Source organism: Thalassophryne amazonica, chromosome 23 (genome assembly GCF_902500255.1).
Source record: "Thalassophryne amazonica chromosome 23, fThaAma1.1, whole genome shotgun sequence".
NCBI lineage: Eukaryota > Metazoa > Chordata > Actinopteri > Batrachoidiformes > Batrachoididae > Thalassophryne > Thalassophryne amazonica.
The window spans coordinates 29,554,023-29,579,152 of record NC_047125.1 but is presented as its reverse complement, the minus strand read 5'-3'; the positions used below and the strand labels follow the sequence as shown (position 1 = coordinate 29,579,152).

The 25,130-nt window shown below is 40.9% G+C and overlaps 1 protein-coding gene and 1 long non-coding RNA gene across 3 annotated transcripts; one reads left to right on the top strand and one right to left on the bottom strand.

Moving 5' to 3' along the window:
• Positions 1–2,173: 2,173 nt before the first annotated feature.
• On the bottom strand, positions 2,174–24,459 carry LOC117505125. Its single transcript, XR_004559032.1, has 3 exons — positions 24,449–24,459; positions 14,414–14,419; positions 2,174–2,248 (listed from the first exon to the last, which is right to left on the bottom strand). It is a non-coding gene; the product is annotated as an uncharacterized LOC117505125 (long non-coding RNA).
• On the top strand, positions 4,745–16,873 carry cmasa (cytidine monophosphate N-acetylneuraminic acid synthetase a). Of its 2 annotated transcripts, none has more exons than XM_034164663.1 (8): positions 4,745–5,009; positions 11,773–11,915; positions 12,196–12,351; positions 12,441–12,577; positions 12,742–12,836; positions 12,979–13,150; positions 14,164–14,329; positions 16,633–16,873. In XM_034164663.1, exons 1-8 carry the CDS (start codon positions 4,798–4,800, stop codon positions 16,845–16,847), a joined length of 1,296 nt encoding a protein of 431 aa, XP_034020554.1. In that variant the 5' UTR covers positions 4,745–4,797; the 3' UTR covers positions 16,848–16,873. The 2 variants fall into 2 exon arrangements, with proteins under 2 accessions (XP_034020554.1, XP_034020555.1); XM_034164664.1 differs by having other exon boundaries at positions 12,444–12,577; positions 16,633–16,847.
• Positions 24,460–25,130: the final 671 nt, after the last annotated feature.

Genomic DNA, 25,130 nt, shown 5'->3' with positions numbered 1-25,130 from the left:
CTGAGAACGTGTCGTGGTAATCCTTGGCTTTCAGTGTGGACAGAAACAATTTTATTGTAGGCTTAGAGGTAAACATGTTTCCTTACGTTTTTATTAAATTCAATATCAAACTGAAAATGTATAGACTAATATAGTGCAAATAATATAGACCTCGTTTTTGTAGAAGGATGATGAGGCTTGTAATCTTTGCTACAGAACTTCTAATTGGCACATTTAGCAGCCATTAACATTAAATTACACTGCAGGCCTGCTGCTTATTTGACTGCTCACATTAACAAGACTCTTTAACCTTCGATTAATAAAGACCTTCGATTAACAAGGTCTTTATGGTGGTTAGTGAGTAGCACACTCTGGTGGTGACTCTATGTAATACAAACTGAGCGTCACAATAAATAGACAAGGCCTCATAAACTCCCTGCGTTTACCCTATGGAGTGTCAGATAATCTACTTAATTTTACACACAAAGAGTAACAATGCTAACACTAGCAATAAAATACAATTTGAGATACATAGATACACTTAGGCAGTTACTTTGTTTTGTTTTTCTTTGTGTGTGTTTTTTTTTTTTTTTCACTTTTTCTCACCTTGGTTTTGGTGTAGTTTCTAACCTGATGCTGATAAATGGTAAATGGACTGCATTTATATAGCGCTTTTCCATCTGCATTAGATGCTCAAAGCACTTTACAATAATGCCTCACATTCACCCCGATGTCAGGGTGCTGCCACACAAGACGCCCACTACACACCGGAAGCAACTGGGGGATTAAGGACCTTGCAAAGGGCCCTTAGTGATTTTCCGATCTCAAGACCAACGCTTAACCACTAGACCATCACCTCCCCTGTTCTAAGATATGAGCCTACAAGAAGTCACAGCAGTAGAACATACAAGAGCAATCAGAGATTTCTGACATCCGCCAATCCAGATCTGGATCACCTCCAAAGTTCAGTGGGTCTTCCATGTCCTAATATTTATCTGTGGTCCAACTTTGGTGAGAATCCGTGAGGTAGTTTTGACGTAATCCTTCAAAACCTATATAAAGTGAATCTTGGTCCAGATCCAGATCACCTCCAAAATTGAACGGGTTCTTCTGAGGCCTAATATCCATCTGTGGTGAAAATTTCTTCAAAATCCGTGCAGAAGTTTTGACGTAATCCTGCTAACAGACAGATGAATAAATAAATAAATGACGATTTTATTACATCCGTTTATTACTATAACGTCTTCTTCTTGTTCTTTTGGCTGTTCCCATTAGGGGGCACCACAGCAGATCAGTCATTTCCATCTCACCCTGTCCTCTGTATCCTCCTGTCTCACCAAACACCTGCATGTCCTCCCTCAGCACATCCATAAACCTCCTCTTTCTCCTCCCTCTTCTCCTCCTGCCTAGTGGCTCCATCCTCAGCATCCTTCTCCCTATATACCCTGGGTCCCTCCTCTGCACATGTCCAAACCATCTCAATCTCACCTCTCTGACTTTGTCTCCAAACCGTCCCACCCAAGCTGTCCCTCTGATATGTTCATTCCTAATCCTGGCCATTCTCGTCACTCCCAAAGAGAATCAGAACATCTTCAGCTCTGCCTCCTGTGTTTTTGTTACTGCCACCGTCTCTAAGCCGTACAACATCCGTAGCTTGCTGATATTGTTGAGTCACAAATCACAATTCTGTAATTGTAAACCATACTCCTCCTTCAACACTTTATAGACCCCATTGTTAATCCCTGCCATAATGGAGGCATTGTCTGTTCTTATCTCCAGGAGTTTCTCTTTTTAAGACAGCACTTCTCCAGGGAAGCTACAGCAGCTCGGACTATAGATGTGGTATCTCCTTCGTCCAACTCAACAAGCCCCAGAAATGTGTGTTTTTGCTAAGTCTGTTTTTTTTTTTAAACAATAACCGGCAAATTGGTTCGACTGGAGCTATTATAAAGCTTTGCCTTCTGAATGTGCTTTTGTGTTGAAATGTGTTTTTTAATGTCACTGAGTTTGGCATAAAAGTCTGCCTTACAGTAGGGGCAGCATGCCTTTGTATCATCACCTGTACATGGCTTCAACCAACCCTTTAAAATCGAGGTTTGATTCCCATTCCTTACTGTACTTCTGGATGTACTTTTTTGACTGGGACATGTTGAGCTAGGTCCTCTGGCCACAAACTGCCGTTGTCGGCAGGATGTGGTGGGATTCGAACCCCAGATTGCTCGCACTCAAGACCAAGACTCTACCAGGTCAGCCAAAGGGGAATTCCCCACTAGCCAAGCTAGCAGGAACATCTTTTCAATCTGGAATCCCATGCTGGGATATGTTTAACCTAATGTCTTCTATTTTCTTCTCAAAGTAATCTAAAAAATCTTGGGCTGTAAATGGAGAACGACTTACAGGTGGTTGTCCATGAATAAGTGTTGCCACCATGTTGAACAGGAACTTTGAATTATGGTTGTATTTGTTGATCAAATCAGAGTAATAGGTCCACCTTGTAGCCAGTAGTGCATACTTGTAGTCTAGAATAGCATCGCACCACACGAGGCGGAATACTTCTAGTTTTAAATAACGCCATTTTCGTTCTAGACCTCAAGCCATATGCTTGAGGCCACGTAAGTAATCATTGAACCGTGGTGACTGTGTTTTTGGGGTGGGGGGGCGTGGTTTTAATATGGGTGGAGCGATCATTTCAAGTGTAGTTTTTGAGCACTGAGTTTAAGCTGTCCACAAGACTGTCGACTGAATGGTCATTTTCCCAAAGTGACGCTAAGATATCAGGGTGCCTGGCTCCAAGTTTAATTGTAGTTGAAGAGTTGATGTGTCGCCGCAGTGATAAATGAGGTTCTTGTTCAGTAAACACGGTAATGAGACTGTAAACTTAATAAGTTAGTGATTGGAGACCACTGACACAAGAGGCATGATGTCAAGATTTGTGACAGTGATATGGTGCATGAGGACAGAATCCAGGGTATTTCCACTAATGTGTGTCAACACCTGAATGCATTGCAGGAATCCTAACACATCCATAATGTCCATAAATGATTTGCAGAGATATGAATGTTTAAGTCACCATCAATCAGAATGTTATCTGCATGGGTTGCTAAGTTAGAGATAAACTCACAAAATTCATCTAAGAATTCAGAATATGGGCCCGGGGTCCTATATACGGTGACAAAATTAGCATGGTTGATTTTTGAATTAGGTGACTGACCTGCCCTTGGTAGTGATTATTTGCTTTGGTGAAGCAATGCTTGTGACCTGTTTAGCAAGGTAGCTGAGGAATTTTGATTTGTTATCATTTCTCAGGAAAGTTTGCCAGTCCCGTGGAATGTGGGAGTGTCTTTCAACTATTCTGCGCACACCATGACCACGGGACACCCTGGTGCCTGATTTCAGAGAATTTTGAATGTACTCATCCCATACAATGTCTACTCTCTGGGAGTGGTTCAGGTGCAACTGAACATAGGGCAAGAACACTCTGAGTTGTCACAGAAAGTATGGCATGCAGATGTGGGAGCGAGCATGTGAACCACAGCTGCTCCCCCCAAAATGACCACATCAACCTTTGGGACAGTGTCCTGACTTTTACTATGCTCCTCAAGACAGGCAAGGAGTCCAGACTTCTGACCAGTGTAGAGTTGCTAATATATAGCTATTTTACAAATATTAAGAGGGTCACGGCAGGCATATTGGATTTTTAAAAATTAAAATGATGATAAATTACAATAATATTAAATGACATCCAATTATTTAAATAAAAATATAAATAATATGATCATCTGAAACATTAAATACTGACTCATATATAAATTTTGCATTCATAAGGTATAATATTGATATTATTAAAAAATTCTGTCAGTCATATTTTCTTATGGTAGCCATCTTGAAAATAAGACAGATATTGCTTGGGGGTATATCTGAAATATTGCACCATATATTTCTCTACCACTTCTGAAAATGTCAAATATTTTAATTTTTTTTTTAAATAAAATTTTACAAGTAGCTACATAATTTTAAGTAAGGTGTCATATAAAACAAATAATGAATGTTTTCCAGTTGTGAAATGGAAAGAATATTTTTGCAACATTCATTATGTGTATACTGTTGACTGTCACCAACTATATGAATCTGTTTTGCTTTCGAACAAATTTATACTTTGGTAGGGCATTTTTTTTAATCAATTTAGATTTTGTACCACAATTCCATTTTGTTCAGTATTTTTATGTAATGCTGTAATTAAAAGGGCCATTTTAAGCCACGTATAAACTGTCACTTTTATACTTCAATATAAAACAGCAATTTGTAAAATGTACAAACTACATATACTAATTAATTGTTTACAAAAGCTGTCAACCATTAAAATCAGTTCATTTTAGAAGCTGTTGCAGATTTATTTCCATTTATACTCGCATTGTTTTTAGCTGTCAGTTTACAAACAAAATATCCGTTGAATCTCTGGATACGTAATAATAATAATAATAATAATAATAACATAACTGAAGAATCACAGTAATATTTTATTTGTAACAACATTCAACAGTTTAGTATTTCTATGAAAATTAACCTTTAAATATGTCAAGAATGTAAAATGCAGGTTTTTTTCTGGCGTTATTAAAATAATGTATGATATAAAAAATGGGTTGCCCTTCGTAGAAGTTAAAAAAAAATGTTTTCATAAATTATGATTTTATTTTGAAGGCCGGATGCGCACACTGGGCATCTCATGATTATAACGTATCCGCCGTTGTAGGATTTCCTTCCTCGGTTTACAACCTTAGAAGCCGCGTATCGGTTAGCTGTTAGCGTCGTTGCGTCGTTATGGCGTCCAGGAGGAGAAGCTGTACGGGTGCCGACGGCGCGTCTTCGGCCGCCAAAAAGCCGAAGGAGACGCCTCAGAGACACATCGCTGCGCTGGTCTTAGCCCGGGGCGGCAGTAAAGGGATCCCCCTGAAAAACATCAAACCGCTGGCCGGAGTTCCGCTCCTGGGCTGGGTGCTGAGGGCCGCCGTGGACTCGGACGTTTTCCACAGGTACTGAAGTAATTTGTTGTTTTCTCTGTTACTATTAAACATAACTAACGCTTGATTCTGAGGAGGAAAAAAAAAAAAAAAATCACGAACCAGTTGGGCCAACTTCTTCTTTCGCCTGCTCCCGTTAGGGGGCGCCACAGCAAAACAATCGTTTCCATCCCACCCTGTGCTCTGTATCTTCTGTCACACCAACCACCTGCATGTCCTCCCTCAGCACATCCATAAACCTCTTTGGTCTCCCTCTTTTCCTGCATGGTGGTTCGATCCTCAGCATCCTTCTCCCTACATACCCTGGGTCTCTCCTCTGCACATGTTCAAACCATCTCGATCTCACCTCTCTGACTTTGTCTCCAAACCATCCCACCTAGCTGTCCCTCTGATATGTTTGTTCCTAATCCTGTCTATTCTCGTCACTCACAAAGAGAATCAGAACATCTTCAGTAGAGCCCGACTGATATATCCGCCTGCCGATATTATCGGCCGATATAAGCCCTTTTCAAAGTACTCACTATCGGCCGAAATTTTGCCGATAGAACGCCAATAATTTCTCAAACAGAACAGTTACTGAAATAATATTTATGTGTTGGCAATGTAAAATGTTCTTGTACCATTTGTCCAGTAGATGGAGCTGTGACTCCATTCAACTGAGAGCTGCTTACACCCCTGCTTAAATGTGTTCATCACTGGCCCCCGTAGTTCGCCGTCACACTGCACTGATCGGCTGATAAAAGCATACAAGTAAGTTTATAAGGATCTATATCCTTATCCTAAGCCTATACCTAAGTTGCAGCAACAAGAGGTACAAGATCAGATGTATTTCACAACTCTTATTAAGGATATGTATTTGCTAATTTCACAAAGGTGAAATTCTTGATTGCATTTTTTGAACTTAAAAATTCTTCTGTTATAAAGTTAATATGAGGACAAAACTTCAGCTTTTAGCTCATCTTTTTTTGTTAAGGGTCCAAAAAAGAACATTTTATTCATTTAAAAATATAATAGTAATAATAATATCGGCTGATTTATCGGCTATTGGCAAATCAGCTGATTTATCGATTATCAGCATTTTTTTTTCATCCAAATATCGTTATCGGCATCGGCCTCAAAAAATCCATATCGGTCAGGCTCTAATCTTCAGTTCTGCCTCCTGTGTTTTTGTTACTGCCACCGTCTCTAAGCCGTACAACATCCATAGTTTGCTGATATTGTTCAGTCACAAATCACTCCTGCCACCATTCTCCACCCACTCCACCCTGCCTGCACTCTCTTCTTCACCTCTCTACCATACTCGCCATTACTTTGTACAGTTGACCCCAAGCCTTTAAACTCATGTACTTTCACCACTTGTACTCCCTGTAACTGTACTTTTCCACTGGGCTCCCTCTCATTCGCACATACACACATACTCAGTCTTGCACCTACTGACTTTCATTCCCCTTCTCTCCAGAGCATATCGCCACCTTTCCAGACTCGTCTCAACCTGCTTTCTACTCTCACTACAGATCACAATGTCATCTGCAGACATCATAATGCATGGAGACTCCTGTCTGATCTTAAAGCACAAGTCGGTACAAGTCCTTTTCTCCCTTTTTACTGTTCAGCTTCTTGTACAGCTCAACATATGCCTTTTCTTTAGCTTTTGCCACTTCTGTTTTTGAGAAGCATATTTTAGGTACCGAATGGAAGGTTATGCTCCCCTCTGATACTGTAAATTATACAGAGTTTTGTAGTATATGCATTATGTAGAGGGGAAAGTAAATAACAGTTGATTAAAAAAAAAAAGTGGAAAAACTAGGTTGCATAGGCTACTGATAAATTTTTCATCATCATTAATGTGCATTTGTGTGAACTGGTGAAAATATTGCTATTATTGCACGTTGCCCATGTTTTAATTTGGAATGTTACTTAAAGAAATGTGTCTAACATTGATGCCTTTGTTGAGAATTGTGCATGAATGGTTGGAAATGCCATTTTGGGGTAGGTCCATTCAGATGCCTGAAACACTTTGAGTCCCAACTTTTTCAGTGTTGATGTCTATTTTCTAGACACCCTAAACTTTCACATGGTGCCACATTGATAGATGGCTGGAGGGTGCATGGGAGCCTGGGGTAGTCCATGATCTAAAACAACTTCCTTCTTTCTTTAACTGTGACGCGTCAGTGAATGAATAGTCATGAGCAGTTTGTATAAACTGAGGTTAATTATGTATATATATATTCTCACAGTCTTCAGGAATATTTCTCAAATACCTGTGTGATTGTTTCTTTGTAAACCTGTAGCACACAGTGCCCAATTCCTTTACAACCTAAAGGCATTGTGTACTGTGGAAAAACAAACGTGACTGCTTGAACAGTTGAGCGATAACTGCTGGCGCACGCCTCAGAACATTTTGTCGTTGTCGTTGTCCTCTTCCAGTCACACACAATGTATTTCTTTGTTGTAGGCAGACTTTTGGTTTTTTTTTTTTTTGGTTGTTGTTTTTGTGGTTCACGTTCTGTAATTGTTAGTTCGAGCTTAATAGCGAAAATTCAAAGAAATGTAAAAGTGATGAGTTTTTTAAAGTTATCAAATCAAATAAATTTTATTTATATAGCGCCAAGTCACAACAAACAGTTGCCCCAAGGCACTTTATATTGTAAGGCAAAAGCCATACAATAATTACAGAAAAACCCAAACGGTCAAAATGACCCCCTATGAGCAAGCACTTGGCGACAGTGGGAAGGAAAAACTCACTTTTAACAGGAAGAAACCTCCAGCAGAACCAGGCTCAGGGAGGGGCAAGTCTTCTGCTGGGACTGGTTGGGGCTGAGGGGAGAGAATCAGGAAAAAGACATGCAGTGGAAGAGAGCAGAGATCAGTCACTAATGATTAAAAGCAGAGTGGTGCATACAGAGCAAAAAGAGGTGAATAAAAAGAAACACTGGGTGCATCATGGGAAACCCCCAGCAGTCTAAGTATATAGCAGCATAACTAAGGGATGGTTCAGGGTCACCTGATCCAGCCCTAACTATAAGCTTTAGCAAAAAGGAAAGTTTTAAGCTTAATCTTAAAAGTAGAGAGGGTGTCTGTCTCCCTAATCCGAACTGGGAGCTGGTTCCACAGGAGAGGAGCCTGAAAGCTGAATGCTCTGCCTCCCATTCTACTCTTACAAACCCTAGGAACTACAAGTAAGCCTGCAGTCTGAGAGCGAAGCGCTCTATTGGGGTGATATGGTACTATGAGGTCCCTAAGATAAGATGGGACCTGATTATTCAAAACCTTATAAGAAAGAAGAAGAATTTTAAATTCTATTCTGGAATTAACAGGAAGCCAATGAAGAGAGGCCAGTATGGGTGAGATATGCTCTCTCCTTCTAGTCCCCGTCAGTACTCTAGCTGCAGCATTTTGAATTAACTGAAGGCTTTTCAGGGAACTTTTAGGACAACTTGATAATAATGAATTACAATAGTCCAGCCTAGAAGAAATAAATGCATGAATTAGCTTTTCAGCATCACTCTGAGACAAGACCTTTCTAATTTTAGAGATATTGCGCAAATGCAAAAAAGCAGTCCTACATATTTGTTTAATATGCGCATTGAAGGACATATCCTGATCAAAAATGACTCCAAGATTTCTCACAGTATTACTGGAGGTCAGGGGAATACCAGGGTTATGCTATTTTTATTTTTCAGAGCAGTCACCCGAGGTAATATGTGGGGTTTGAGTGCAGCAGCCGGGTACCGCACGGTGCTCTGCAATGGTGACTTGTGGCGTGAGAGTGTTAATGTGACGTGCAGGTGTAGCTCAGCAAGGTGAGGAGGGGACTTGACCAGGTGCACGTGAAGACTTGAAATTAGTTGAAGGGCCAGTTCCTGATATGTGATTCTTTTAAAAAAACATTTTTGAGTCGAATTATTTTGACCGTTTGGGGTGATGGGGTACCCAAGTCAGTACTTGGAAAGGGTGGGTTTACTTGTCTACACAGGTACATAACAGCGCATTTGATACACTACCAGCGATACGATACATATAGCGATACTGACGATACGATTCACCCCTGTTCCCGATTTGATGCAATTTGATATGTATTTGATGGCGATACGATGCGATTCAACATGATGCAAAGAAATTATGCAAAAAATTTAAATAGAAAATAAGCTGCAATTCAGTATGGTACTATGGTATACTTCTTCTTTTGATTCTACTAGAGGCAGAGGATTTGTTTTACTCCTTATAAGCAGCAAGTTTAGCAGATTGAACATTAAGGAACAGGAATCAGTTCCCCCATACGCGAAACCTGTTTCATCACACTTAAGACCTTAAACAGTAAGACAACATCACTGTCAATAAGTAACTTCAAGTGAGTCACTCAGTGACAGAGTACCGCCTTGGCAAAAGCAATCTGAGATTTTTTTTTTTTTTTTTTTTGCTAGAGCTCAGTTTACAATCTGCCTCAGAGGAATATCCGAGTTAGGGGACGCAGGGGCGGCCACGGCATTCTTTCCAAATGACCTGCGTCTTGCCAAGTTTCCCATCTTTTTTTAAACGCCAAAGAATCGCCAAACGCCTGATTAAAATGTTTTAGGTGCGTCAAAAATCTCTTCCAACTCCTTGCTTCTGTTTCACGGACCTTCATGTTTATTTCGGTAGAAATGCACTTTCTGGCTTCCATCCGTGGTGCATTCAATGTGCCTTGCAAAAAATCGATGCAAGTAGGCAGCGAGCAATGCATCACAATTTCACCTGTCAATTGAATCAATGTACACTGAATGAATCGATGCATTCGCATCGCGCACATTTGTACACTCAACAAAAATATAAACACAACACTTTTGGTTTTGCTCCCATTTTGTATGAGATGAACTCAGATCTAAAACTTTTTCCACATACACAATGTCACCATTTCCCTAAATATTGTTCACAAACCAGTCTAAATCTGTGATAGTGAGCACTTCTCCTTTGCTGAGATAATCCATCCCACCTCACAGGTGTGCCATATCAAGATGCTGATTAGACACCATGATTAGTGCACAGGTGTGCCTTAGACTGCCCACAATAAAAGGCCACTCTGAAAGGTGCAGTTTTATCACACAGCACAATGCCACAGATGTCGCAAGATTTGAGGGAGCGTGCAATTGGCATGCTGACAGCAGGAATGTCAACCAGAGCTGTTGCTCATGTATTGAATGTTCATTTCTCTACCATAAGCCGTCTCCAAAGGCGTTTCAGAGAATTTGGCAGTACATCCAACCAGCCTCACAACCGCAGACCACGTGTTACCACACCAGCCCAGGACCTCCACATCCAGCATGTTCACCTCCGAGAATGTCTGAGACCAGCCAATCGGACAGCTGCTGAAACAATCGGTTTGCATAACCAAAGAATTTCTGCACAAACTGTCAGAAACCGTCTCAGGGAAGCTCATCTGCATGCTCGTCGTCCTCATCGGGGTCTCGACCTGACTCCAGTTCGTCGTCGTAACCGACTTGAGTGGGCAAATGCTCACATTCGCTGGCGTTTGGCACGTTCGAGAGGTGTTCTCTTCACGGATGAATCCTGGTTCACACAGTTCAGGGCAGATGGCAGACAGCGTGTGTGGCGTCGTGTGGGTGAACGGTTTTCTGATGTCAGTGTTGTGGATCGAGTGGCCCATGGTGGCGGTGGGGTTATGGTATGGGCAGGCGTCTGTTATGGACGAAGAACACAAGTGCATTTTATTGATGGCATTTTGAATGCACAGAGATACCGTGACGAGATCCTGAGGCTCATTGTTGTGCCATACATCCAAGAACATCACCTCATGTTGCAGCAGGATAATGCACGGCCCCATGTTGCAAGGATCTGTACACAATTCTTGGAAGCTGAAAATGTCCCAGTTCTTGCATGGCCGGCATACTCACCGGACATGTCACCCATTGAGCATGTTTGGGATGCTCTGGACCGGCGTATACGACAGCGTGTACCAGTTCCTGCCAATATCCAGCAACTTCGCACATTGAAGAGGAGTGGACCAACATTCCACAGGCCACAATTGACAACCTGATCAACTCTATGCAAAGGAGATGTGTTGCACTGCATGAGGCAAATGGTGGTCACACCAGATACTGACTGGCATCCCCCCCCAATAAAACAAAACTACACCTTTCAGAGTGGCCTTTTATTGTGGGCAGTCTAAGGCACACCTGTGCACTAATCATGGTGTCTAATCAGCATCTTGATATGGCACACCTGTGAGGTGGGATGGATTATCTCAGCAAAGGAGAAGTGCTCACTATCACAGATTTAGACTGTTTTGTGAACAATATTTGAGGGAAATGGTGATATTGTGTATGTGGAAAAAGTTTTAGATCTTTGAGTTCATCTCATACAAAATGAGAGCAAAACCAAAAGTGTTGCGTTTATATTTTTGTTGAGTGTATCTTGATACCGATTCTTATCGATTAACGTCCACATGCCTAGTCAGCAGGCCATGTTCGTCTGCTTCAGATAACATCCAATATGTTGTCCATCATATGTTTATTTGTCCAGCTTGCATATTTTTGCAATTTAAATCTGCATATTAAGTAACAGCACATGCTGTGGTGTGCACATCTCCTACACTGTCCTGTCCATTGTTAAACTTGGCCAAAGGGAGACACTGTGTAGAAAATGAGTTCCGCATACAGAAAAAAAGGCACGGCATACTCTGTTGTGACTTGTACCAGAAAATATGGTAATAAACGGTGTTCAAAAACCGAAACCAGTTATGGCTGCAAATATATAATTTTGGTTTACATTTTCATAGTGTATGGGTATCGACAGACCATGACGAGATTGAGAAGGTAGCGAAGGTGTGGGGGGCAAAGATCCATCGCAGGAGCCCTGAAGTCTCCAAAGACTCTTCTACATCACTGGACACTATCAAAGAGTTTGTCAGGCTCCATCCAGGTGGGACACAAAGTCAGATCCTGCTACGCTTCCTATTGCTTGGGCTTTGTCATTTTATTCAAAAATTTTGAAGAGTTGGTATACACACTTTGACACTTTGCTGTATGTCATCAGTTTGGATGTACCTATATAATTATGAATTCTGCTCTTTTAATGTGTCTATTTCTTGTCATTTACACTTGTGGTTATTTTGTGTCGTTTTTGTCATGTTGTACAGCACTGTGATGACAAGTCGCTGCAGACTGAGTGCTTAAAATTCTTCTTGCTTTGTGTCGGGCAGAGGTGGATGTGATCTGTAACATTCAGGCTACATCGCCGTGTCTTCACCCGTCCCACCTGAAGAAGGCCTTAGAGATGATCACATTGAAGGGTTTTGATTCCGTCTTCTCTGTGGTCCGAAGGTATCAGTTCCGCTGGCAGGAGGTTAAGAAAGGAGGTAAGTACTTCTTAAATTCAACTTTCCAAATTATTGCCCAATCATTGTGTCTTGTAGTGTCTTTAACGCTTCCCCTGCTGTCCTGCTAGCAGGTGAGATGACAAAACCGTTAAATCTCAACCCCGCCAAGAGGCCGCGGCGTCAGGACTGGGATGGGGAGCTGTGTGAGAACGGCTCCTTCTATTTCACCACCAAAGAGCTCATCATGGACCACGATCTCCTGCAGGTAAATAGGGGGCACCGACTCCCCGTTAGACGTATTTTAGTTTTTTTGATGTAGCATATGTGTTGCTTTACAGTGTTTGTCCGCTAGGGGGCAGATTAGTGCAGAATCATCTATGGCAGAGAGCAAAATATCTTCTCTGTTGTCACGTGTCGTGGTTTTTGCAGGGCGGTAAGATGGGTTACTTTGAGATGTCACCGGAGTACAGTGTCGACATCGACGTGGACATCGACTGGCCCGTGGCAGAACAGAGGGTTCTCAGGTGACACGCCCACCTCAGCGAGCCAGAATGAGGCTCACGTTTAATTCAGACTCATGAACAGATCAGATGAGGTGCTCTATCTCCTTCTTGCTTTAAAGTCTGTTTTTCACAGTTTGTCAATCATTCTTGGCTTGTTCCGTAGATACGGATACTTTGGTCGCGACTCGCCCGAGGTGGTTCGGTTGATGCTGTGTAACATTTCTGGATGTTTAACAGAAGGACGTATCATCTTTTCTGCGTCTGGAGAAGAGATGCTGGCCATCAACGTCAGAGACACAACCGGCATCCACATGCTGCAGAGAGAAGGCGTGGAGGTTAACCTTTCTTATTTTTTGTATATTTATTTGCTGCAAAGATAAAGAACAAATATCATGACTTCATTCATGCCTTTTCTGCTTGTCTGTGAGATTGTTGGTGGTGTAACAGTTGAAGTGGTTTGTGTATTGATGTGAAATTGGCAACTGATTGCAAGAACAAAGTATCATCTGAGCCCCAACCAACACCTACCTCTTGGACCTTCTTGGTCCTTCCGGCCTGCAAACCCAGGGAGGACCAAAGCTAGGGGTGTCTCAGTACTTCGTGAATCATGATAATTGTATCGTGGAGCCTGTGATAGTTCAACAAGGCAGGATCAATAATTTGATCTGGAGAAACTCTGTGATGTATGGAGGATGCATCACCAAGTGTCATCACTTTATCTTTCCGTTTATACGGTAACGTGAAGGCAGGCTGTCCATTCATGTTTTCATTGATTTTTCTTTCCGACTGTGTGGAATTCATGAAAGTTCACATTCTCGTTCACACGTATCTTTGACTACATTGCGCAATGAAGGGTCTTCAGCAAAGGGTGAGCATGTTGTATGATTAAAAAGAATTGGAGTTACACCGATCTTAAAGTATCGGCAGCCATTTTGGCCACCATCTTGGATTTCATGATGAATGGATTGTCCATTGTTTTTTTTGTTTCCGCTGATTGAATTGCTTGGTTCAACAAACTTAGGTGTAGATACTAAAATTATGATTCTAGAGTGAATAGTAAGGGAGTTGCAGCTAATTTCCTATTTTGGCGGCCATCTTGGACTCCATCTTTGATTTAACAACTTTCCAGAAGTTGGATTTTAGTAGACCTTTAGTGTGATATTCTCTACACCCAGTACAACCATAAACAGATTAAAAAAATCTTTTCTAGCAACTTCCTTTGGGTCAAACTGTATATTTTCCTGTCTAGTGTAGAATTTCACCAAGAGCTCAGCAGGCAATTTGCCATTTCGTGGTTTCTTGTTAGGAGTGAGTTGTTGGTCTGGTACAATTTGTGCTGTTCTACTAGGTGGTGCTGCTGACCTCCAGCGAAGACCCTGTGGCCCAGTCTCTGGTTGACAAAGTGGCAGAGAGAACAGGCTGTCAGGTTAGGCAGGTGGGAGAAGAGCCTCTGGTAGATGTGAAGGCCATGTTGGAGGAGAGAAATCTGACATGGAAGGATGTGGCCTTTATGGGTAAGGAACTGAACTTGTAACATGAGTACTGAACATGTTAGTATTGTCATGATAGTTTTAGTTTAGTCAGCCCGTTGGTAAAACATTCGACTAGCAGTATGGAACTCCACCTTAACCAAACTTTAATTCTCGGTGTCATGATTCTCTTCCAAAATGTGCTTCTCGTGTTTATACGAAGAAATACAGACACTCCAAGAATTACGAGGTCCGTTACTTTTCTAACAGACCTCGTGTTACCAAGAATTTGATGCAACCTGGATCCAAAGTATTTTTTTTTTACCTTAATTCATCCTTAATACATAAAACTACAACAAACCAGTGATGCTTACATTTAGTCTAACTTCTGTTTTATTGTATGAACCTGGTCGCCTTTATTTAATTTAATAGACATTCATTCCTGCGTTTCAGGACTGCAGCACATTCCATTATATGTTGGGACTCCAAAGTGTTTACTACCTTGTAATGTTGCCATTCCTACTCAGTACTTTGCCATTGAGGATACCAAATGAGGAAGTGTTTCAAATTTTACTTTTTTCCCATTCTTCCTGCAAACATGTCTTAAGGTGTAAAACAGTACAGCACCATCGTTGTTGCATTTTTTTTTTCTTCAAATTGATCCACGTAGTCTATTGGGAACAGGCCAAAAACACAGACAGGCCAGTTCAGTATCTGTACCCTCTGCTTCCGCAGCCATGCCTTTGTAATGTGTGCAGAATGTGGTTTTGCATTGTCTTGTAAAATGCATGGAAGTCCCTGCAAGATGTTGTCTTCAAGGCAGCTTATATTGCTCTAAAATCTCAGTGTGCTTTTCCCCATTTAAGGCTGTAAAGACAGAAATGTAAATTACCTTTGCTAAAACACTGAAACAACCCTATAACATGATAGACTTGGCTTTTGGACTTGATAACTGTCTGTTTTTGGTTCAGAGCACAACATGTCCATTTCTTCCAAAAGAAAAAAAAAAAAGCTGGAATACTTAATTGTCTCACGAAAATACATTTTACCACTGTACGATTATCCAACCGAGATGCCTCTGAGCCCAGAGTGTTATGTTTTGTGGCAGGATAAGAGCCCAAAAATGCAGACATGGACTAGACAGGTGTAGGGGGAAAAGTCAATGATTTATTTACCAGATGCTGATGAGTCCAAAGCTCAACAGCAGTCCAAACACACAGGAGCACAGGATGAGAGTCAACAGCAACACCAGGGCATGCAGACATGAACAAACACAGGAAAACTAAACTGTCAGGAACACTATGAACCGGGAAAACCCAGCAACTGAGAACCACACAGTGACAAACCTAAGTAGTGACAAGTAACTAAGTACAAAACCAAGAAAGAAAGGCAGAAAAGTAAAGGAACTCAAGAAAGGGACACAGACTACAACACGGAGAAGTCGACGCCGTTTCTGGACAAAGATACCTAAGGCTTGTTTTTGCACAGTAAAGGTTTAAGTGGCATTTTGTGAATGTAGCATATTGTGATGTCTGACAAAATGTTTCTGAAAGTAATCCCTTGCCCATGTGGTTATATCAGCTATTGATGAATGGCTGTTCTGGATGCATTGTGAGCAAGAATGCCCACATTACGAAGTGGCAAATGCTTTAGTGTCCTGACTTTGATTGGAATGTGTTCCAGGCCTGAAATGCAGTCAGTTGCATCCTGCACACAGGAAGCAATTGACAAAGGAAAGGAAAGTTGATCTGACAAAACATGAAACAACTTGGGTTCATACTGTCTACAATGAAATAGTCATCAAAATAAGAACCGTTGCAGGTTGTGTTTTTTGTCTGTATGTGTTTGTGTGCATTTTTCATACATCTGATCTTTTTCTCTCATTTAGGGTTGTTTGACCATATTGTGTTAGCATCCCCACTATGCCATCACATCCCCTTGTTTTATATACAAACCAACACACTGGAGTGTAACATAAAAATTTCTATTTTGTTGATGCCGGGGAAACGTCTTGACTCCATTACTTATGTAAAAGTTCATCATGTTGGTGACTGCATGTCATACTAGATCTGTGTTGACTCGGTGCTGGTTGCTGATTTGAAGTCTGAAACACTAGATGGCAGTGTTCTCATTCACTGGTATCAGCCAAAGATGAGTGACGAAGTTTCTAGAGATATGTCTAACAGTCTTAGCTTATGCAGCCCGTTACTTTTTTCTTTCTTTTTTTATTATTTTTTTAATTTTGTTTTTTTTTTTGGACAGCTGAACATAAGCCAGTGATTTGAAGTAAAAGCATGATTTCAATCAAAGATATAATGCTGATCTGTTTTTTTGTTTCCTCCCCTCAGGTAATGACAAACCAGACATCAGCTGTCTGAACTTGGCGGGTTTGAGCGCTGTACCATGTGACGCGCCCGATGTAGCCATCAACGCTGCGAAGTACACCTGCAGCAGCACCGCAGGCCAAGGAGCAGTGAGGGACTTTGCGGAGCACATTGTACTGCAGAAACAGAAGGCAAGGTCTCAGATGGAACAAGATCGTATTGATCGCAATACTTTCTGAATTCTAAGTCTTTAAATGAAGGATTTTTTTTTCACACAAAAATGCTCGAGATGATCTAAAATGATACATGACTGAATTTTTTTTTTTTTTTATGATACCATCCAAATTATTTATTATACAGTTGATGCAGGCAGGATTTATGTCTGTTATGAGGTGCCGTCATTTCTTTCTGTTCTTTTGAGATTGTAACATACTGGACAAAGCCTGTGTGATGTCACTCACAGCGACCACGCCCCTAATCATGCACACCTCTCTGGCATAAAGCGTCTTAAACTAAGAAGTTAAAAACAAAAACACCTTGTACAGTTGTCACGGAGGGGGAAGCTATCTATAGAGACCAAAACCGTTTATTGTACCAGGCTGGAAACATGTTTATTTCTGCTCTAAATTTGGGGATTTTAACATGGACTTCAATGGGAACGTGATTGCTTTTGGAACCAGACTCAAGTGGAACTGCAACTTCCGGGTGTGCTTCATCTGAGACAAATACAGATGATTGTGTTTTCACAGAGTGTAACGTCGTGAACAAATGTCTGAGCACAAGCAGACGTGCGCTGGTGGTGTGTGGATGGTAATCACTTCTTTGTTTTTGTTATTCTGTTTGTGTCCACTGTGTGGCAGTGGTGGAACTGAATGTGCCAAAAACCATAGAGTTCTGAAAATAAAGCTTCCGTTTCCTCCAATGTGGAACAGGCAAAAACAGAAAAAACCTAATAATATTGTAATAATGATATTCAAAATTTGTGCAATAAAAATGTTATTACATTTGTTATGCTGTTGTATAAATAAGTGCCTTTGATAGGTAGCATAGGTTCCCGGTGCAATTGTAAAGAGCAGTGTTGTAGCTGAAGAACAGTTTCAGTACATCAGCCATACTGTATATCTTTGCTGTAAATGTACCAGGATTTCAACAGTATCACCTCTTATTTTTAAACACAGCACTTAACAGATTTTCTTTTGGATTTACAGTAAACTTGCACTCCATTGACTTTTTTTTTTTAACATTTTTTTAACAAACATAATGTAAAATACATCTCTTTACTACTAATCAACCATTCAGAGCATCTAAAATAACAGTATCAATGCAGTATTTTTTTTTATTATTATTTTTATTTATTTATTTTGCATTTTGGAGCCATTCTGTTATTCACCCATCGCCAGCTTGCAAATTAATTGGTCAGTAGCAGTATTATTTATTCCATAAATCAGTGATGTTTCCAGTTTGCTTGCATTTTCAAAAATGTGCATTTGATGATAAAAGGATTCAGCAGCTAGCTAGAATTTTAAAGATTGATGCTTGTTAATTAGACAACCAAGGGGCTCACATTAATTTCTGCAAGTTTTAAGTTAGTGTGTAGATATGCTTGTTTTTCCTCAAAGGTGTATTCATTGGCATGAATCTCCTGGATGACATGTTGCCAGTGCAGTAAAGGCAACAGAGCAGAAACTGCAGGTATATGAACTGTTGAGTGTCGAGGTTTCTGCATCATTTGAATTGTGTATTTAGATTTTTTGCATGTTTCTCTGATATTACAGATGCACCAGATGTTTGCTGTCCTACTGATCACCGTAACGGTGTTCTCTATCTTGGGGTGAAGATGTTGACCCACCGCTGGACTGATAGTATTGCACACCGAGCTGTGAGCTTTTCATCCGCTTTTTTTTTTGTAGTAGCTACGACTCGTCGTCACTTCTTAAAGCGCGGTGATAACAGAACACCTGCACTGAGCTTTACAAAGACATTTTTATGCTTTTTTCCTCCTTTATTTAGAGCTGAGCTGAGCCGCTTCGTATCTGCATGTTAAAACAGCTGATCCTCCGCGACGCGTCAACAACTAACACTATTTTCCACTCAAATGCACCTAAACTCTTTCTAGGGAGCGCATGATGTGAAAATGCAATAAAACTTTCTGACCTGTAAATCTGGTCATGTTTTCTGCATAAATAAATGTTATCCATTCTTTGTGCTCAAACGCCAAAGCAGGGGCGAATCCAGATGGAATGGGGGCATGGGACAGGGATGTCTCCCCCCAACAACACCCCTAGATTAAAGGTCCAGCTTTGAAGCCTTTTTATTTATTTATTTATTTATTTATTTTTACTACAACTACTACTACTACTTAAAATAATAATAATTTCGACAAGTAAAATGTTTAGAGAAAATTTAAATGTTAGAAAAATGTTAGAAAGAATTTAATAGTTACATTTATTAACAATGTAGGTTAGAAATTACAAGTTTTACTGTTACAGTGCTGTCAACAGTTAAATATGAGGTCAAGAAAGAGGTCTTTATTTTACTTTTTATAAAACAAGTATATATTTTTATTGAAGTCAAGAAAGGGTGACTATAAAGTGAGGCGGGGACCACTACGGCCATGATGGTAAGTGAAGGTTAACTTCAGCTATTAATTGATGAACAGCAACCTAACTTGTTCATACGAGGGCTGTCCATAAAATATAGGTCCTTTTTATTTTTTTTCAAAAACTATGGATTTCATTCATATGTTTTTACGTCAGACATGCTTGAACCCTCGTGCGCATGCGTGAGTTTTTCCACGCCTGTCGGTGACGTCATTCGCCTGTGAGCACTCCTTGTGGGAGGAGTCGTCCAGCCCCTCGTCGGAATTCCTTTGTCTGAGAAGTTGCTGAGAGACTGGCGCTTTGTTTGATCAAAATTTTTTCTAAACCTGTGAGACACATCGAAGTGGACATGGTTAGAAAAATTAAGCTGGTTTTCGGTGAAAATTTTAACAGCTGATGAGAGATTTTGAGGTGATACTGTCGCTTTAAGGACTTCCCACGAGCGAGACATCGTGCAGCACTCCCAGGCGCCGTCGTCAGCCTGCTTCAAGCTGAAAACCTCCACATTTCAGGCTCTATTGATCCAGGACGTTGTGAGAGAACAGAGACGTTTCAGAAGAAGTCGGTTTCAGCATTTTATCTGGATATTCCACTGTTAAAGGAGATTTTTTTTAATGAAAGACGTGCGGGCGGATTGCAGTGTCGGCTCACAGCCGCCACGACGCTCCGCCACAGGAAAAACGCCTCCGTTGGAAGCCTTAAGGACAAGTTGGAACATGTCCAGCTGTTAAACAATTTCTCATATACTCACTCCACTGAAAGCCATCAAAAGCCGCCTGGATTTTACAAATGGTTATCAACACGGAGGTGTATTTCCTGTGTCGTCCGCATGTCTTTCATTAAAATTCTCCTTTAACAGTGGAATATCCGGATAAAATGCTGTGTTGAGCTGTCATTTTTTGTCATCGTATCTTAATGGCTCACTTTTCGGAGACCCTCACAGATATATAAAGCAAAATTCTTCTTCACCATTCAACAAAGTTGATTTTAAACAAGGACTAAAATAACATTAATTTTACTGAGGAAAATTCTACGTATCGGGTGAAACAGCGGGAAGTTGTATTTTGTGCTTGATGTTGAGCCTTGATGGCCACGTCATACGTGAGGAGGTCCACCCTGCCCGACGGGGATTGCTGCAGTATTTTCCACCTTCTGCAATACCAAGAAGAGAGCATGCACGCTCGAATTCATGCCAAAGGATACAACATTCAGTAATACCTTTTGGTATGTTGTTTGGCATCTATACAGTTGCTGCCTTTTATTGTTATTAATCCGAGTGGCATAACTTGATTTTTTTACTGTGTCTAAAGAAACACTATCATTTTTTTAGGCGTTTTACTGGCATTAACCCTGAGAGAGGCATCGGGACAAAGTCCTATCCAAGCAAACTGGCAAAGTCACCTACAGAAAACACATCAGTCAATCCACGTGTATCCACAGTGCTTAGGAGGCTCATGAACTTTGAATGGGACTTTATTTAAGATGGTGAGTTTACTAAATCCCATTATTCACATACAGTTGTGAACAGAGGTTTTCATACACTCATCATGGGCAGGAATGTTGGTAATTTTGGGCTTTTAATGATGTCTTTCAACTGTTCTTTTGTCATGGTGGAATAATTGTACAGCAAACATAATGATGTAAAAAAAAAACAAATTGGGTGCACAAATAAGTGGCGCTGAGGGTTCTACAATGTTTTAATTTGACATGGCCAAGGTCTATTAACTCTTCTTTCATAATCCAGATCGACTACAACAGGTAGTTTCTCTTTGTCACCATAAAAAGGGTGTGTTCGACAGCACGCAATGGACTGACCAATACTCAAAACAATGGGAAAGTCCAGGGAACTCAGTGAAGATCTAAGAAGGGGAATTGTAGATTTACACCAATTGGGGAAGGTCTCTTGGAGCCATTCCTAAACAACTGCAGATTCCAAGATCATCAGTTCAAATAGTTGTACACAAGTACAAGTTAGTCAGACACCACTTTCCCAAGGTTGGGAAGAAGAACCAAACTATCACCCTCAGATGAGAGGAAATTTGTTAGGATGTTCACGAGCAACCGTCAAGCTAGATTTAAATTTACATCTGCCCACATGGTCAAGCCAAATGCCTTCTGGAAAAAAGTTTTATGGTCAGATGAGAGAAAGAATGAGCTATTTGGCCAAAATTGTGGAGGAAAAATTGATGTTTTCGTCATGTCTGTGAGGCAGGGTGTACTGGTGTCACAGACAGAACTAAAGTCAGTTTTAAGCAGGAACTCAATGAAATTCCGTGATGCTTTTATGATGAAATAATGCTGAATTTATGTGGAAATGTTTGTTGTACAAAAGTTTCCGATATCTGTTGCTGAGATAGATGATGACTGAAGGCAGTTTGAAGCAGAAACGAGGTGCTAATCCGTGAACCGCATCATCGGGGGATGATTTTTAGAGGGTCCGTTCAATCAGCAACACCGGCCCAGGGTCATCCCTGTCCTTTGTTGATATAACATACTGTGTTTCTTCAATTTCATGAATAAACATGTAATCATGGCCCTGACTAGCCAAAGGCCATGTTTGTAGCATGAATTTGTTTTTGTTACGGCGCAGGTCCTTAAAACGACACTCTGAGAATGGAAAGACAGAAGGCTCTGGTGGTATATTGCCTGCTGTACCTTTTTGGAACTTCTCCAGGTGCATCTGTTTATGCTTTGACCAAAAATAAATCTCTCTGCATCAATATGCCTAATTCCTGAATGCTCCTTCCTTGCCGGTCTCATTTGATCGTTTTATGCCGACATTCATCACAGAAATTCCACAACAATGACTATATTTGGAGGAGTGAAGGTAAGGCTTTCAAACTAAAGAAGACTACCTGTCAAGCATGGTGGTGGTAGCATCATGCTCTGGGGCTGCTTTGCTGCCACTGGTACTGGAGCATTTGCACAAAATGGATGAAATAATCAAGAAACTTTCGTCACCTCAAATCAAAAGCAAGATGGTTCATACTTGTCAACCATTAGGTGTTCCAACAGGACAATGATCCCAAACACACATCAAAACTGGTTGTTGATTGGATAAAGCAGGCTAACATTAAAATTCTGGAATGGCCTTCCCAAAGCCCTGACTTCAACCCTATTCAGAATTTGTGGACTATGCTTTCCATGCCAGGAACCCAACCCGTTTAAATGAACTCCACCAATTCTGCCAAGAAGAGTGTTCAACTATCACGTTGGAAAGGCAGTGAGTCAGACACCACTTTGCCAAGGCTGGGGAGAAGACCCAAACTGTCACCCTCAGATGTGAGGAAATTGGTTTAGGATGTTCAGGAGCAACCGTCAAGCTAGACTGAAATTTACATCTGCCCACATGGTCAAGCCAAATGCCTTCTGGAAAAAAAGTTTTATGGTCAGATGAGAGAAAGAATGAGCTATGAGCACTGAGAGATATTCTAGCTCATAGTAAGGTGTAGTGAGACCTCTAGTGGCGAACACTCGAAAGTGTGCTCTTTAGAATTGCCCATCGGCAGGTTATATATGTAGCTAACAAACACCACATACACACTTACAGTGCAAAAGTGGAGAACTGCTGTATGTCAGTGATTAAAGGAGCCTAAAGTTATTCCAGCATCCTGTGTTCCACCCCGGGTTGGATATCAGTACCAGATCTAGCACCTATACAGTTACTGAGCCCAAATTCGTTACTGTAGAACAATCCAGCTAGAATGATGCCAGAAGCTTGTTGATTGCCACCAAAAGCATCGGTTCAAGGTGCAACTTAAGGGGCATTTAGCCAAATATTAGTGGGAGTGTATGTATATATTTGACCCTGTGCGGATTAAAGTAAATTAAAATTTGTGCACCCAATTCTTGTTTTTTTTTTTTAGTTAGTCCTGATGTTTGCTGTACAATCATTCCACCCTGACAATTAACAGTTCAAAGATATCATTAAAAGCCCCAAATTACCATGACGTTCATTCCCAAGATGACCTCTGACCACACCATCTTTATGAAAACACCAGGTGGTCTCGTTCCTTTTGTTCTTTCTCAATCTCACCCACACTACTTGGACCTCCACACGTAACCAGAAACCTTGTTAGAGCCTGAACACAGAATACATATTTAATTATGTTTGAATTTAAATTTGAAATGTTTAAGACATTATACGGGCAAAATGTTGTTCAAAGTTCTTCTTTTATTTTATTTGTACAACTGACAAGCCTTAAGGTTGGATAATGTTTTCAGTTTTGATAGTTTTGTTCTTGTTCTATGATGTAGCCAAACTGTAAGTGTGGAAGCTCCACAAAGCCAAGTTGGTAAGTTTTAAAAATGTTACAAATTTCTAAAATCTAGTTTGTTACCATTAAGTGAATTGTGAATCATCAAATTGTTAATATGCCATTGCTTTACAGATTAAAAACATTATCATATACCTATAAGTGATATGCCAATATGATTGGATAACACACTAAAGAATAAATAGCAATACACCCTTTTCGCGGACGGATAATATTTTTCATACCACCCGAGTAATCAGCCAATCCGGACAGCGGAGCGGCGCCACGACGAAGAGGCGCGGTCAGAGGAACTGTGAAATACTGGTGAGTCACTATTAATAATTTCTTACGTGTCCAGCCTCGTAGGTTGTTAAAATTAAATTCTTTAGTTCTAAAAGCCATCATAATTATTTATAGGAAAACTTTTTTTTCTACTAAGGTTTGAACTTTGAGTGTTTACACAGGAGAGAAAAGTGAGAAAATGTTAATGTGTGGGCCGCCAGAAGAGGACTGCTGGCCCACCACCAGAGGGCGCCCTGCCTGAAGTGCGGGCTTCAGGCACGAGAGGGCGCCGCCGCCACGGACACAGCCGGGGTGACAGCTGAGTGACAGCTGTCACCCATCTACACTTCATCATTCCACTCCATAAAAACCGGACGTCATCTCCACCTCGTTGCCGAGATATCATCTACCTGTGAGTAATATCCTCAGCCAGACTATAATTGTGTCTTAGTCTGAATTCATTTTGCAGCTGCTTTCCTGTGGTGTGCCTTATCAGTGAGGTTGGCGTAATCAGCGACGGCTTCGCTTCACACCCCAACCAGATAAGTGTTTAAGACAGGAGCTGCACGAGTGTGTGTGAGAGGTGGAGGTGGATTCTCCGCCTTTGTTGTTACTGGGTGTGCACGCACCCATATCTTATTGTTTTTGCTCCTCGCCAGCAGTACCAGATCCAACCTTCGAAGACGGTGGCCACCTGGGGACTCGGGACTTGGCGGCTCCAGTATTCTCCAGGTTCGGTGGCGGAGGAAATCGTGTGGTTCCGGTTCTTCTCAGGACAGACGTCTTCTATCCTCGAGCCTGCCCACACGTCACCTTTGTGGATTGACTGTTTTCACAAATTCTGTAATCCGCTGTGTTTTGGTTGTACTCTTTCACAACAGTAAAGTGTTCATATTCGACTCTTTCATTGTCCGTTCATTTACGCCCCCTGTTGTGGGTCCGTGTCACTACACTTTCCCAACAGTTAATGCCTGTTTGAGAAAGGTGTATACAGTGTGTAGTGAGGGGTTTTACAGCCTTAAAACATCTATAATAATTGTAAAAAATAACGCTGACTACTTCGCAGATTTCGCCTATCGCTTGTTATTTTTAGAATGTAACTCCCACGATAAATGAGGGACCACTGTATATGATAAAACCGTTATCAAGTTGTTTTACCAATGAATATGGCTTTTTACACCCTTCAGAAAACCATACATTTATCATTTATAGGTATATGATAAAATCGTTATCAAGTTGATTTACCAATGAATATGGCTTTTTACACCCTTCAGAAAACCATACATTTATCATTTATAGGTATATGATAAAATCGTTATCAAGTTGTTCACCAATGAATATGGTTTTATACACCCTGAGGCTGAAGCTCAGAGCACAGAGGGAG

Excerpts from the sequence above, each read along its gene's own strand:
- cmasa (XM_034164663.1), top strand. The coding sequence starts at position 4,798 with ATGGCGTCCAGGAGGAGAAGCTGTACGGGTGCCGACGGCGCGTCTTCG. Across the intron at positions 11,916-12,195 it reads GTTTGTCAGGCTCCATCCAG|AGGTGGATGTGATCTGTAAC; the intron begins GTGGGACACAAA and ends TGTGTCGGGCAG. Across the intron at positions 12,352-12,440 it reads GCAGGAGGTTAAGAAAGGAG|CAGGTGAGATGACAAAACCG; the intron begins GTAAGTACTTCT and ends CTGTCCTGCTAG.